This window comes from Cinclus cinclus, chromosome 2, assembly GCF_963662255.1.
Source record: "Cinclus cinclus chromosome 2, bCinCin1.1, whole genome shotgun sequence".
NCBI lineage: Eukaryota > Metazoa > Chordata > Aves > Passeriformes > Cinclidae > Cinclus > Cinclus cinclus.
Genome location: NC_085047.1, coordinates 29,190,833 through 29,207,071, shown reverse-complemented (window position 1 = coordinate 29,207,071; position 16,239 = coordinate 29,190,833). Strand labels below are relative to the sequence as shown.

General features: G+C 40.2%; 1 protein-coding gene across 2 annotated transcripts in view; it reads left to right on the top strand.

Moving 5' to 3' along the window:
• Positions 1 to 16,239, top strand: part of TBX15 (T-box transcription factor 15) — an 88,701-nt gene that overhangs the window by 52,475 nt on the left and 19,987 nt on the right. For both annotated transcript variants that reach the window (XM_062515526.1, XM_062515527.1), the window contains 5 exons: positions 893 to 1,106; positions 9,054 to 9,155; positions 10,952 to 11,123; positions 11,515 to 11,682; positions 14,981 to 15,045. In XM_062515526.1, coding sequence (XP_062371510.1) covers positions 893 to 1,106; positions 9,054 to 9,155; positions 10,952 to 11,123; positions 11,515 to 11,682; positions 14,981 to 15,045 — 721 coding nt within the window. The remainder of the gene's footprint in view (positions 1 to 892; positions 1,107 to 9,053; positions 9,156 to 10,951; positions 11,124 to 11,514; positions 11,683 to 14,980; positions 15,046 to 16,239) is intronic.

Below are 16,239 nucleotides of genomic sequence, written 5' to 3'. Positions count from 1 at the left end.
TCATTAATGAATTAATTATTTTGATGCAATGTGGGTGTGAAACACTGCTATTTGCAATATTTCATCTTGACCTTCTGTATGAAAATGAGGACTGAGTTTATGCAGCATATCTACCTAATAAATACATGAAATATTTTTGCAAAGAAATGACCATCTGACTCAACATGCCTGCCTGGACTTTTAAACTACGTTGAACCTCACTTTTTTGTTTGTTTGTTTATTTTTTTAGCAAACCTCCTTCTTCTCCCCCATACAGTTGATTGTGTCATGTGATCTTTTCTGCAGTTTGCTTCAGTTGTTTCCTTGGTAGTATATTCCATATATATCCTATCACCTTTTTTTGTTCTTTAGTAGCCTAGAGCATTTTCCTCACCAAAAATTTAATGGTTTTATTTCCAGAATAGTGCTGTCAAATAGCATAAAAAAAGGTTCATTTTTTGATGGTGAAGATATTAAAGGGAATAAAAAGCTGTGTTGTTTAAAAATATCTTTAATAGTACTGCAGGAGACTATTCAATTAAATAGAATGTAGTTTTCCACTAAACCCATCTTGTCTTAGCTTGAAACTACAGGTTGAATTAACTTTTTTACATTTCTGTTTTTCATCTTTACTTTGTACTCCCACCATTGCTTGCTACTATTTATATTTTATATTCAGGGTCTTTTTTTCAGCTGTTTCTAAAATTTTACAAAAGAAGCCAGATATCATGTTGGAAACTCAAAGCCCCCAATAAGGCCATAAATCACAAAACCCCCATACATATATATGCCATACAAAAGGCCACTGTACTATCCTTTAGCACTTCCTGTGTTGATGTTATCCCTCTTCCCTCCTCTTAACCCTCACAGTAGGAAGAACTGAGTGGTCTTACCTGGCTTCTTTACTTTTCAGACTCAGAACAGAGCACTGGGTCAGACACAGAGGTGCTGGCAGAAAGGACATCCTGTTCCTTTGGCTCCCATTCTGACCTTACATCTGGTGGGTCAGGCCCTCAGCCTCCTCCACCTTCATCCATGGAAGAGATCCAGGTAGAGCTGCAGTGTGCGGACCTCTGGAAAAGATTTCATGACATTGGGACAGAGATGATCATCACAAAAGCAGGCAGGTAAGACATCTCTGGCTTTCTGTCTAGTAAAAAAAAGCAATCATAACCAACCAAACAATTTTTTTTTTACATTTTTTTTAAGAAAGAAACATTTTTTTTTCCTTCTTGATAATCCAAAGGGATAAATATGCAGGAAAAATTAAATAGCTGAGTTTCTCAGCTGTATTTTCAATGAGTTTTCTTAAGACAAATAAAGTTCTTTCATATGACTGTTTGAATAAGTGGCTCCAAAGGAAAACTGGCAGCTGCAGGAAACCATTGAGGATAGTTGTTCCTTTGAGCGAATAAATCAGGAAACAGTCATTGTACAGTTGGCTGTACTGAATTTAAGATGAGCTATGAATTTGGGGGTAAGCCATTTGAGTTTCAAGTTTCCATAGCATTTCATGATCTTGCGGATTTAATCTCAAATGCAGAGAAATTCAAACTCACCTTTGCACCACATTAATGTCTTCCTGCAGCTCTAAATAGATGCAGCGTTAATGACTTCCTGTATGAAAAATGTGCAAGCCTAATGTTTTCATTTGCTGTTGCAGTGATACCACGACAGCTGAGGTTAGAAAGAACCACAAATTAGCAAGACTTTTTAAATAGGAAAGAAAAAAGAAATCTCACCATGACAGATTAGCCAAGGGGAAGATCTTCACAGCTGACTCCCATTTTAAAATGCCTAGAAGTCTGTTTGCAGACACAACCTAGAGGGAGTTGTACATTTCTAGATGTCCCAAACTAGGATTTTTAGGCATTAACAGGCCGTTTGTTACCTCCACCCAATGGGTTTTTAATTCTATTGGCGCGGAGAAGGAGGGCGTCAGCACCACGGACAGAGCCCGCCAAGGAGCGCAAGCACCGGGAGCGACCCGGGAGCTGTCCCGACTGTGCCGAAGAGATGCAGCACGGAAATTTTAGCCAAGTTTTGGGGAAAACCCACGGTGCTCTATTGTTTACAACGTTGTTTCATATCTGTGCTCAAAATTTGCCAGAACAGCTCGACTTGTTATTCTACATTCTTGTGAAGTGAGCGCTATTGCTCCCTAGCCCCGGAAAGTCCAGATAATTCAAGGAAGGTTACACTGGAAAAATAACCCAGATGATCCCTGAAAAATATTATCAGATTCTAATTATAGATTAGCTCCCAGTTTTAGATTTCAGTGGCAAAGGAAGCATTTTTCATCAGTACTGAGTGGGTCACTGTTTTTGACCTTCTGCCTCAAATGGAAGAGGCAAAGTAACAGGAATGATATCACTTGCTGTTGTGCAACACCTCTTCTCTGAAGATGTTAAAGCAGACACAGAGAAAATCATTATTACTCTCTTTTCATAGGTTGTGACATTGAGACCTAAACAGATTAAGTGATCTGTCCAGCATCATTAAATATGACACTGGAAGAACCAACTTCCTTCTTTCTGGCTTCATTGTCCTGGTGCCTGGACCATGCTGTTTCAGAAACTTAAAGTAATACAATATTACCTGTTAGATTGATTATAATTAATTCTCTGGTGATACATGGAGTAGAGAGACCTAAAAGCAGCATAAATGTATCCTTGTTCACCAGTTCAAATTAAATGGCCAGAACGTAGAGGTATGAAGAGGATCTTGGCAGCCCACACATTTCTGAACAAAGTAGTTGACCTTTCTGACATCTTGCAACCTCCAGTGTGGATAATTTTTTCACTTACAGAAGACCATATATCACAACAGAGTCATGACTTCCTGTGCAAATAATATATCCATTATAATCCAAAATAATATTCTTTGTCCTTGAAAGGAAATAATTGTAATTATTTGAATCCTGATAGCCTACTCTCACATTACCACCCACAGAAAATCTCTGTTACTACTAAATAGATGTGGGGTTTTTTTTCTGCTTGATTATGTTCTTCTCCAGAAGTGATGTTAACAATATTGGAGGGCTGCTGGCTTTTTCTTTTTCTGTTGACTACATTTGTTGGTTAAATATTGCAAAGCATAATGAAGAGCTGGGCAGTTTCTTTAGGTAATACACCTGTTCATTGAGGATGGTCCTTACAGGTGTGATAGAATTTTCAAATTAAATGGTTAAACAGTTCAACAGGTTAAACATCTTTCTCTCAGAAAAGATGTGTCTGTGATGGGTGAGAGCTGGGTCCAGCAGTCCTGCATGACACATCACGCATCCCAGAGATTAGGTTTTCTTATTTCTGGCACAAGTAGCAGAACTGGTGTTATTCCCTGAAGATCTCCTACTACTTATTCAAATTGTTAGAGAAACACAGAGTAATTTACATCTGCTTTCTTCCCCACAGAAGATTTTGCTCTTGTTGCTTCCTCATTGGAAACCCTGAGTCCCATACAGCCTTCTTGTTTTAAAAGCCATTATAATTACAGACTCAGTTGCCTATAACTACAGCTGCTTCCTTAATTTTCTATGACTTGAAAAGCACTGCCCGGTTCCTGCCTGTGCCCACAATGTCTCTCTGCTCTTGCAGAGTAATGCTAATTTCTAACCTACATTCTCATTTCAAACATATTTCTGGGGCTGTATCCTGCCTGTGTCAGGCACACTGCACTTTTTTGACTTTCAGACTCCTACTCTCACTCACTTCTAATTCTGCTTTGTTGTTTTTCTTTCCTTGATGCTCTATTTATAGATGTCTTTTTTTTTATCTGTTTCCATAAATTTACACCAGCCCTCTTATAACTCTTCCTTCTTCCTTTCCATCAAAACATTTTTATTTAGATTTTAATCAGATGCTTATAAAAACACATCTTTGTTCTTTGTGTAAAATATGCAAATGGCTATCAGCTGTAGTCATTCAAATCTGCAATCTACCTTTGTCTCTTTTTTTGTTTGAAAGGCAACCTTGGACTCTGGAAAAAAAAATAAGTTTATCTTAAGACCCAGGTCATACTGACTTGAACAACTAATCCTAAAATAATTTTTAACTCTTTTTCTCTATGCCCCTTTTCTAACAGTGATCATAGTGGCAGCATCAGTGGAGGAATTTGAAACCTACCCTGCATCCCTACAATCCCTGTCTAATGTCCATGGTCACCTAAGCCGCAGGGCTAACTGTTAACTGATGCATAGAAATGCTGCTCAAAGTAGGGAAAAAAATGGGCACTTATTCCTGGGGGAATACACTATAGGGAGTGCTTGGAGTCTTCCTCTGGAAAGGAACAGCTGCCTACTGTTTATGGAGGTGGTTTTATGAGTGCTACCATGCATACCAGCACATTCAAGAGGTTTTGTTCTGGGAACACAGGTTCCACCTGTAACAGAGCCAGGATCTCATCTCAGCAATAGGGGAAATTATCTCATCTGTCATATCACAGTTATCATATCTGTGCTGCATGATGGCTCAAACCAAAATGCTGATGGCCAGGATAGGCAGTAAGACTGGAAAAAAACATCAGTGAGTGAAACAGTTGACCTTGTCCTCTCCTGACTTTTCTGTGCCTCCTGATAGGTTAAGTGTTACTTTCTCTGCAGTCTCTTTACCTCCCTGAAACCATGAGTTTGAGTTGTCTGTAGCATGAACTTGGGGCTGTTTACATTACCAGAGAGAGCAGCAGAGATTTTGTAATCAAGCTCCATTGATGCTGAAGGGGCCAATGGGGAGAACTTCTCAGAGCAAGGGCTGGCAGGCCACAGCCACCAAACTGATTTTTAGAGTTGTTTGCTCTGCTTCTGGAGGAATATCCCCCTTGGGAGCAACTAAGAAGATCTGTTGGTCTCCCTCTCTTTCATAAACAATAAATCCATTTGCTACCAAGCCCTGCCCTCAGCTTTTCCTCTCAAAACACGCATCTCAACATGATCCCATGCTGCAGAGGGAAACAGAAGGGCGTTCCTTTCCTTTCCTTTCCTTTCCTTTCCTTTCCTTTCCTTTCCTTTCCTTTCCTTTCCTTTCCTTTCCTTTCCTTTCCTTTCCTTTCCTTTCCTTTCCTTTCCTTTCCTTTCCTTTCCTTTCCTTTCCTTTCCTTTCCTTTCCTTTCCTTTCCTTTCCTTTCCTTTCCTTTCCTTTCCTTTCCTTTCCTTTCCTTTCCTTTCCTTTCCTTTCCTTTCCTTTCCTTTCCTTTCCTTTCCTTTCCTTTCCTTTCCTTTCCTTTCCTTTCCTTTCCTTTCCTTTCCTTTCCTTTCCCTTTTCTCTCCTGCCTTGTCTCACCTCGCCTTCACTCCTTACACATTTATTTCTCTAAAGAAGTATGCATTTAGCATCAGGCTTAAATGCAAGGAAATATGAAATATGAAATAACAAGGATAACTTCAGGTTGCCCTATAAACTCACACTTTGTAAACATTGTGCATACTTAATCTGCAGACCTAAATCAGATTATTTTGTAGTTTCTCAATTGAATTATTTTCATGCCTGGGAAATGACTATTCTGTCTAATTCTTTTGCTACAGATGAAAAGAACATCCCTTCATTTTAGGGTTTGCATTTCATAGATGTCACCCTTATACAAACCTACTCTCACCTAAGTTCCTAACTTAACAATAAGAAATGGAAGCTTTATTCTACTGGGAAAAATAATCCAGTTCAGGGGCATACATGTGATCCTCCTCCTATTACCAGTTTTCACAAAGTAAAATTAAACTATATTTTAAAAGAAAATCTTAAATACCACCATGAAAAGATATAGTTTTAGCTGCCACAACCCAACCTTTTTTTTTTTTTTTTTTTTTTTTGTTGAAAGTTCCCAAACATGGTTCTTAATATGGGTACACTCCTGTGCTGGCAAATATTTTTTAACTAAGTCCTAGAGATATTTATCTATCATTAGTTTTCTTCACATTTGATGTTCATAAACTTCAATCTCATTATGGAGGAAAATAGAAATTGAGTACACTGTGGCACATGGTTGTTACTAATATTCTTCTTGAAACATTTCTAAGCAGTTCTAAAGCAGTTCTAATAACTTATTTCATATCACATTGTACTTCCCCTAAAAGGATACTGTATGTAGGTTCAGAGTCTAAGAGACTGTTTTCTTGCTGAGTGGTAAAGCTAACATGTAAATAACTTGATCATCCCAAACTGCTGCTGATATAAAACCTCCTCCTAAAAGATATCAGATGTCATCACATGTTCCCTCTGAAAACAGGCAGCCTTCGTGTCTGTAGCTGTTGACTATAAAGCTGATACCTTTCTAGATGAAAGACTCTTGACTCTTTATTAATGCAGCCTTATCCAAATGGCCTGAATTCCTTTCAAACCTTTGAGCCTCTTGTTTTGTATAAGGCTGGTGCCTCTGGGCAACCAAGAGCCAGCCAAGAGGAAATGCAGAGAATAGGGACTTTACCAGGATTATACACAAGTATAAATAAATCTCCACTATTAGCCTCTGCTTCTTCCATTTCCCTCTTTCCACACAGTAGTGCTGCCATAGCCCTGCTATGATGGTTCCAGGCCACATCTTTATGGCAAAGAAACCTACGTTACTTTTATACCAATAGAAAAAGAAAAACAGTAATAATTTACAAAAGTTTAAAGGTGCACTGAAACCTTAGAGAAAGTAGTGGGATCAGCCGAGCTCTCTCCAATAATTTTAGAGATTAGCCTCTAAGCCTGCTGAATGGTCTGTGGTAATCTTTTACAAGGTATTTCATAAGCAAACAACCCCACAGTCTATACTGCAACTTTACACGGGGCTGCAGATTTGGAGAGAGCTTCTTGGGACACACAGCTCATTCAATTTTCCCAACACAGTGTGCAGACTTAGACCAAAAGAGACTCTGATTTAATCCTGGGTTTCTCATCAACCCTCTGAAACATGACCTACCTCTTTAGCTGCTCCCAAGTCACCTCTCTCTAATTAAAGAGAGGTGGACTGTAAAATGCCACATCCTGTACCCATTTGGCTTGGCAGATTTAATGGGCCATTGTGGCAGAAACAAGGTAATGCCCTCAAGCCACTGAAGACTAATCCATTATTCCTTCCCCACCTCCCCTCCAGTCATTCTACTAGCAAACTCACACCAGTTGCACAAATTGCTCTCTCCATGAAGGGTTTCTGCAGATGATTTTTCTGACAGTTTTACCTCTCTCATTACTCTTGTTAGTTGTACTGTGGCAGCTGTGGAACAGTGCTCTCCCCACCCCCCACAATAAATGCCCTTTTCCAAAGCAGATGCAGTTACTAATGGGTCAGATCTTACCTTCTCAGTGTGGCCTGAAATGAAAGAACTGTGGGTAGGGCAAAGGCTGAGCATCAACATCCTCCTCCTTCACACTCTCTTCTTCAAGTGGCTATATGTGACTTGGCTGGGAAAGAACGAAGTAGATTCTCATTATCACATCCCTGTCATGTAAGGTTTGAGAGACATGTCTGGAGATGTTGACACAAGCTTTCCTACTTTCTTCCTCCTCCAGGCTGTGTTCACTAGCAATACTTGGAGAAACAAAGATGTTGAAAAGAGAACTGAATCTTCTTTCTGACATTTCACTGCTTCTCACAAAATAGAAGGGAAAGTGTCACAATGATTTGGAGGGATGGCTCCTAGAAACATTTATTATGCACTTTCCTACTATTCTGACATTGTGTTTTTAAATTGCCCTTTAATATCCTCCCTCCATCCACATACTTCCATCCTGCAAGGGTGTCTACTTATCGAGAAACAGAATATGATTTTGTATAAACACCCAGTACTTTTGGGGTTTCTCCTACCAAAGCTCTGTATTTTCTAAGCAGAAGTCATTCAGTTGAATAACACCATCCTATAGGACCTCATCTTAAATTTCTCTCAGATAAAGGCTGAGTAGTCCCTCATGTAGAGCTCAGGTCTGAGTTAACAGTCAGTGAAACAATGCAGGATTTCTTTCAGTCCTCTGCTCTGATTTCAGTGTTGTTCAATTCCTTCTGCACCTCATTCAGTTCAGCTCCTCAGATTTTATGAAGGTGTAAAAATACCACATTAGTTGGAAATATAATATGGCATAAGTAATTCCCTCAGCATGCTCTTTCGGGAGGTGTAGAATAAAAATTGGTCTAGTGGCCACCATAACATTTTTAAGAAGGAGAAATTATACAATAGCCACACTAACACTAACATACTTTAAGGTTAAAATTGTTCTGATCTCTTCTCTTCTGAAAGAATTGCTACAAACACTTTCACAACAGTGACTGTGTTTAGCAGAGCTTAACCTGTGCTCAGACAAGAAGAAAAAGGCCAGGAGTTGCTTCTTTTTGGTGCAGACTCCCATACCTTGTCTACCAGGAGAAAAATCTTAAGATAGATCTGGATCATATGGCATAGAAAAGGCAACATCTATTAAAAAGATTGCACAAAACACTACCAGGACTTCAAGGAAACTGTGATAATAATGCCAGTGTTTCTGTTGAATGTGAAATACATTCCTAATAAGCAGATAAATCTGAGGGATGTTTTTTCTTAAATAATTATAAACATGAGAGTGAGAGGATCTTTCAGGATGATATATTTGCTTTGAATATTACCTCAGGACTGTCAAACTCTATACTGAAATGTGATATTCTGAAAAAAAAGAAAACAAACAAACAAACAAAAAAAACACAAAAAAACCCCTCCCTAAAGTGATTCTGCATTTAATGCAATGTGAGAAAAGAATTACAGGTGGATGGCCAGTGGGAAAAACACAAGGTAAAAGGCACACAGCCCATCCTAGAAATTCCTTGGAGAGGATGATTTGTGTGAAGCATAGCAGAACTCTCTGCTAGGAACTGGGAACAGAGTGCTTGACTGTGAGTATTTTATCATTACTTACAGGTTATTATCCTGTTATAACTTTTTCTAAGTGGGAAAAATCTGAAGATTCAAACCACTGCCAGCACAGTCTTTTCTACCCACACCAAGCACAAAGGAGTCATGCCAAGGACTGGGCTGTGTAAAGTAGCATGTTTCTGGTGCCAGAGGGAGGTACAAGGATCCTCTTCAGTTTCCTTATTCACCATTTTCTTCCTTGTTTCTACTCTTATTTTCCTAGGAGAATGTTTCCAGCCATGAGGGTGAAAATAACAGGCTTGGATCCCCACCAGCAGTATTATATTGCCATGGACATTGTCCCTGTGGATAACAAGAGATACAGGTAAGCTTTATAGGGGCACAGAATCTTTTAAGAACTTACTGTCAATGACAGCCTAGGAAAGATACCTGCCATTAAACACCATTGCACACGTGTGCTGGAGGAGATCCTGTTGATTTGATACACCAACATAACTGATTTGGCCAAAATCTTTAGACACAAACCCAGAGTTTTGATACAGTCTCTTGAACTTTTGGGATGAAATCTCTCTTTTCAAGCAGCAGTTTTTAATTGAGGAGATCTCTGTCATGCTCTGATTGACACTATTAGTAATGGCTGTCTGAGGGAACTGATAACTGGAGTTATCAACAGGGGGTCTGCAGCCCCTAAAACTACTTCCTCAAGAAAAGAACAGGCAAGGAACAGCTGAACTAATCCAGGCCCCTCAGGTCTGGCCTGAATGGGGTTGGGTGTTTCAAAAGTGCTCAGTGCCCAGCACAGCTGCCTACTGGTCTCTGACCTACAGTATGGAGTCACTGAGAAACTTTCCACTGCTGAGCTAAAGACATGAAGAAGAGATTTCTCTGATATTAATGGTCTTCTGATCTTGATAAATACTCTGGAAAACTCACGATCCTCTGCATCCCAGAAAACTCTCCAGACTGACATGATATATGTATTCTTATGAAAAGACCCTTGAGAGCAAGTCTTTTCTCCAAATAGTCTTAACTGAGCCACATCTTAAGGATTCAGAATTGAACCTCTGCTTCAAATTCTAAATACCACATTTTTGCTCCCAAATTATAAAGAGTTTTTCTCAGGAAAATGCTTTTCCTGGGAAGCAGCAAGATAGTGTTTGATACTCAGCTGGATGTGTTTCCTCTTTCTAAGAGTGTGGTTCTAACAACATTGACAATACATTTACTTTCTTACCCTTTGTTTCTGTCCTAATTAGCTTGTGCAGCCACATAGGGAAAAGTAACAGGAAAGAAAAAGACTAAGGAAAATACTCCTTTTTTATTTTTTCTCTCCCCCCCCCCGCCCCCCCCCAATTTCTTGTGAAAATACAGGAAATGAGTCACTGTTTGTAGGTAAAGACTGGAACATCTTAGCAGAGCTGAGTAGAGACCCAACGAGGGGAAGCACAGAGCAAGAACTCAGAGGTGTCAGTGGAACTGTTTGTGAAGTGCTTTAGAGGGAAGGAGCCACAGGGCAGGAGAAAAAAAGTGTCTAGGCAAAGCTGTGATAGAGAAATTTATGGCATATATAGGATGGCTAGATCAGGAACACAAAAACATCACAAAAGACCAGGAACTCAAAAATAATTTTTTCCTCTAATCCCAGTGTATGTAACACTATATGGAATTTCCTGTTTTGCAGCATTTCAAACCAGAAATTCTGTTTTATCAATTATTTTACTGGTATTCACGGGCTATTGCCCTTTCTGGGTGAAGCCACATGTGTTTTCCAAAGCCTAGTATGATATATAATGCAGATTTCCAGAAACTGCAGAGTATTTATTAATATTTTCAGAGAGGACTTTGTTTACCCATATTTTCCAGCCTCTTACTCTGGCTCAGAGAGGGTTAAGGAGCTGAGAAGGCACATGTGGCAGTGTTTTACAGGGAAAAATCACTGCAAGGTGGTTTTAATAAGGAATCAAGTCTGAACAAGTGGCTCAGGGGTAATCTGGCTTTCATTTAGAAGGTAGGAGGTTGCAATAAAGCACATTCTGCCCTGACTGCAAATGAGAGCTGGGGGGTGCACGAGGGTGGCAGTCGAGGAGGAGCTCTGGACACGTTACTGCAGTGAGCGAGTGAGCAACAACCTCCCTTAGCCACCTACCCTTCCTCTTCTAGGTATGTGTATCACAGCTCCAAGTGGATGGTGGCTGGCAATGCTGACTCCCCAGTGCCCCCAAGGGTTTACATCCACCCTGACTCCCTGGCTTCTGGAGACACCTGGATGAGGCAGGTGGTCAGTTTTGACAAACTCAAGCTGACCAACAACGAGCTTGATGATCAAGGCCATGTAAGTTAGAAGTTAATCCTGGTGCCTGCTGTCCCAGCTTTACTCCTCTCAGACTTGAAGGGTTACTGCTGCTGCTTTGATGCTCCTGTGTCCTGTTGGGCACACGTGCCTGTATCTGCTTCCAGAATTATGGGCTTTTTTTTTGTTTGTTTTTTTTTGTTTGTTTGTTTTTGTTTTACTATTTCAGTGCTTTTCCTCAAAATGTTGCCTGACCCTATAAAGCCCCTTTCTCTTTGCTCACAGCACAAACTTTGTCTCATACATGCTTGTAAGAAAAGGACAATTTTCTCCATATTAGCTCTTACTCTGTCCCTGCTTTCTTGTACATCTGGAGGTTGTGTAAAATATTTTGGGGGCAAAAAAAGTCAGTTTCCTTCTGTTTTCTCTTCAGATAATCTTACATTCAATGCATAAGTATCAGCCTCGTGTTCATGTCATCCGCAAGGATTTCAGCAGTGATCTTTCTCCTACAAAGCCAGTTCCTTCAGGAGATGGGGTGAAAACCTTTAACTTCCCTGAGACTGTTTTCACCACAGTGACAGCCTACCAAAATCAACAGGTAAATCCTTCATGCTCCTTTTATGTTGTGCGTTCATAAAGTCATCAGTGTGCTTTCTGTGACTAAGACACTAAGTTCTCTGAGAAAAGTTATACTTTACAGGCTAGAAAAGAAAATGCTTGCTCTGGGGTATTGTATAGACATAAGGTATTTAGCCAGAAAACCACTAATTATGCCTGTAGTTTTTACTGTAAAATAAGTAACTAAGATCAACTGTAAAGAGGTGTGTTGTGTTCACTTCCTTGCTACCTCATGGTACAAAAGTAGAGTATCCTATCCTCACTATAATTTTAAGGCAGTACAGCTATTCCACATCCGTTGTCTCAGAGACAAAGCAGTTGGGTTTTTCATAGCAGTGAAGGAAAAAGTTTTGAAGAAGCCAAAGCTCATCAGTTGGTTGATAAAATAAGCCTTTGCACGTATTGCATATAAACTGAAATTCTCATGCATGAGTGTCCTGAGGGATAGGGGTCAGGTAAGGAATCAGGTTATGTACCTGAAATTTTGGAAAGAAAATTTCCAGTTCTTCAAGGAGATAGTCAATAGGATTTCTTGGAAACCAGCCCTATGGAACAGAGCTGGCAGCTGGTGGATCTTTAAGGTAGTCTTCCATAGAGGCCAATAACCAGCAGCCCCCAGGAGCCAGAATTCAGACAAGGAAGTGAAGAGACCAGCATGCCTGAGTAGAGACCTGCTGGGCAAACCAAAGAGAAAGAAACAAGTGAACAGGCAATGGAAACAAAGGCAGGTACCCTGTGTAGGGATTGAGTGAGAAAGACCATGGCAAAACTAGAACTAGTCCTGGTAAGGGATGCAAAGAATAACAAGAAGAGCTTCTACAGGTAAGTTAACTAGGAAAGGAAGGGTAAAGAAGATGTACCTCCCCCTGATAAACAATGCTGGAAAACGGGTAACAACTGATGGGAAGGCTGAGGTACTTAACAACTCTTTTGCCTTAGTCTTCAAATGAATGAGTCATCTCCTCTACATTTTGAGAGGATGGACAGCAGGACGGGGACTGGGTAAGCAAAATGCTTCCTACTGTAAGTAAGGATCAGAAGAGAAGGCTTTGGGGTGACCTAACTGCAGCCTTCCAGTACCAGAAGGGAGCCTACAAGAAAGTTGGACAGACTTTTTACATGGGGATGTAGTGACAGGATAAGGAGGAATGACTTAAAAGTGGAAGAAAGTAGGTTTAGACTAGATATTACAAAGGAATTCTTCACTATGACAATGGTGAGGCACTGGCACAAGCTGCCCAGAGAAACTGTAGATGCTCCATCCCCAGCAGTGTTCAAGGCCAGGTTGGATGGACCTTTGAGCAGCCTGATTTAGAGGGTGTCCCTGCTCATGGCAGGTGGATTTGACAAAAAGGTGATCTTTTTGGTCCCTTCTAACCCAAACCATTCTGTGATTTTATGATAATTTGTGTTTGATTTGGGTCTTAGATGATGAGGCTTAGTATTGACTCTAGATCCCATAAGGAAAAGATGTTGCTGCAGCAGGATTGCAAAATTTAACCAATTTTTAACAATTGTGAATTCTAACAATTTACTGAAATGTTACAGTTTTTTCTTTTGCAATGCCTAAGAGAGAACGTGTGCGGACAGTGCTCCCGTGACTGCTTCTTTTTATTCCTATGACTCCCAACTTTTTTCCTCCGTCTGGTCCCCTTGAACTGACTTAAGTAAGGATCCAAAATGGATCAAAAATATTGCAACACACTGATGGGTTTGCTATCATTGCAGTATGGAATATTTCCTGCTCCCCCTTGCCCAAATGCAAATACTCCACAAATCTTAACCGATGATCAGACAAGGAAAGAGGATAGGGAAAGAAGAAGAAATTGAAGGAAATGAGCCTGTCATTCTTCCTTAATAATCACACTTATAAGACATAATTGCACAGGGAGGGAGGTACTAAGGGAGGGATCCCTGTCAGGGACTGGTACCATAAGCAGCCTCACAGTAAAGAAACTCTGAATTTGTCTCTCTGGATTCCAAATGTTTGGGGATTTTGTCCAAAATAACTTGGGGGACACAATCACATTTTTATAATACCAGTAAAGAGATTCTGGTGGGCTGGAGAAACCTTTTCATTAAAACCAAATTTAAATCCCCTGAATCTGCCTGCATGCCCTCCAGTGGCTGCAGAGCTTTGCCTTACTGGGGAAAGCGCCTCTGGAAACAATTGTAAAATGTTAGCAAATCCACCACAGGGATTCCCTCTGCTGTAATTCCATCCTCCACACAACATATCTGTCTCTGTACACACAAGTCCCAGGACAGCTGCAAAGTCAGGCCAGCGGAAATTAAGTTCACAAATTAAGCTTCTGCAAAAATAGGAGCTGCATTCCAGATCTGAGGTTAATATTCAGAGTAAGGGCTTGGTTCTGACAGAAGCAAAACACCTGCAAAGACCCTTCAGATCAGACTGTATTAAACTAGTCCCTTTTGAGCAGTTTCAGCAAAACCACCTCAAATTGGGTAGGATCTGGAGATTTCACTCTCCTTTCATTCCAAACGTAGAATCTCTAGGACAAGCTGGGGCTGGCAGAGGGAAGCTCTTGTGCTGCACCAGGTTGTGAAATAGCCAACAGGGAATATAATACCACAGGCTGCAAGGTCAAAATCCCTGTTATATTCCATATTTACCAACATAGAATTTATGCTTAAAAAAAAAGGCAGGAAGGAAGATTACTCCAAAGCACTCCATCTGACTGCTACCTCCTTTATTTAGAGGAGGACCAAGAAAATTTCCAGACCAGAAAACTCTTGAAGGCTACTCAGATGCTGACCAGAACAACAACAACAAAAATTTGCATGTGTGACTGGGTGGCCACCTGACATCTCTGGGGGCTGTAGCCTGTGCTTTGGCCTTTTCTCTTCAGCATTGTTTGAAGGTCCATGAGTTACATCCAGCTGTTGGATATCTGGGACGTTGAGGCTGAGATAACTCAGCAGCCCAACACGAGCAGAGCGCCTGCTTCCCAAACCCCATGGCCTCTGAGAAATTGCAGCTCCTGGGGTTTTGCACCTTGTGTGCTTCTACTTCAAGAACAACTTCTCGGCCCCAGCACTGTGCCAGGTTTCCTAATGTTACCATGATTTCTGTCTCTGGTGCCATTTTAATGGAAGGGCAAATTTAACAGAGGTCTTGGGAAATAAGTATGAAAAATTGTTATACAGGTGACTTGGGCAAGAGTGGCAGTTAATTATGGTAATTAATCATCCATAATTTTCATTTGTTGAAAGAAAAAATTGAAGATATCAACTAATTATCTTATTCTTGCTTTTAGATCACCAGATTAAAAATTGACAGGAACCCCTTTGCCAAAGGTTTCAGAGATTCTGGGAGAAACAGGTAACAGAAGTTTTTTGTGTTTCTTCACTGATCTCTTCCTTCCTTTCTCTCATGAGTGTGCAAGGCATATAATTAAGATTGAGAAAGGCATTTTCTTTTTAAATTAAAATGAAGAACAAAGTTAGAAAAATGGGGGATTGCAGATTATAAAATAGACAAATAGGTCATAACCTAACACTGTGCAAAATAATTATTCTTTATTACATGTAGGGTTGGTGGAAAGGCATTTTTAAATTTTAATTTTCACAGGAAATGTCAAAACTTGGAGTGCAAATGCTTGCTTTACGTTAGAAGAAAAAATGAGTTTCTCATAGGTGTGCATGATAAAGTGCAAAAAATGTTCTTGTTTCAAGGAATTTCAATTTTTCTCCAGATATGGTCAATTTTTTTCACTTTGACTGTGTTGCTTAATTTTGTCAGTATTTTTATGGAAAAATTAAGTAGAACACCTCAATATTATTTAGAAGAAATAATATTTTAACAGCACAGTAATTAAAATGGAACTTTAATCAATCCCCCCATTGCATTAGAAAAAGGCATTACAGAGTTATCAAAAAAGAGTAAGAAAATGCAAAGACAGTTTCAACTCTTTCTGCCATTCATGAATCCTGCAGCAGATCTAAATATTTCACATCTAAATGATGTTACACTGATTTAAAGGACACCTACAAAGGCTTTAAACCTTAATTATACAATTAGACATATGACTACATTACAAGAAGCCTAGGGTTGTAAAGCAAAGCTCTGAGTGTGCAGACCAGAGTCAAAGTTGTGTGCTTAGCCCTCATTTGCTGTCCCCATGGGCACTGTAATTCAGTTTTTCTTGCATGCTCCTGTTCTGTGTTTACCAGGACCCCTGTCTCCTCTGTAAGGAGCTTTGCTAAGGTCAGTGTTCATGAATGGGCAACTGCCCTGGGTTTTCCACCACTCACTTTAGTGCTATACTCTCCATGATCACGAAGAAGACATTTAACTGACCTAGAGACTTCCTAGCTGAGCTCCTCTGCTCTCATCTTACTGAAGTTATGCGTAAAGATGTTGCCACTCTCATTTGATCCCGGCTGTGGTCATCAGTTCTCCTTGAGGCATAAGTGACTTTTATTCTGCTCTCCTCTCCTGTGTGGGGAAAGCAGTGTGTGTCCTGGGTACGATGAGATCTTCCCTGCGTGCACGGATACAGCCGCGCTGGGGGCT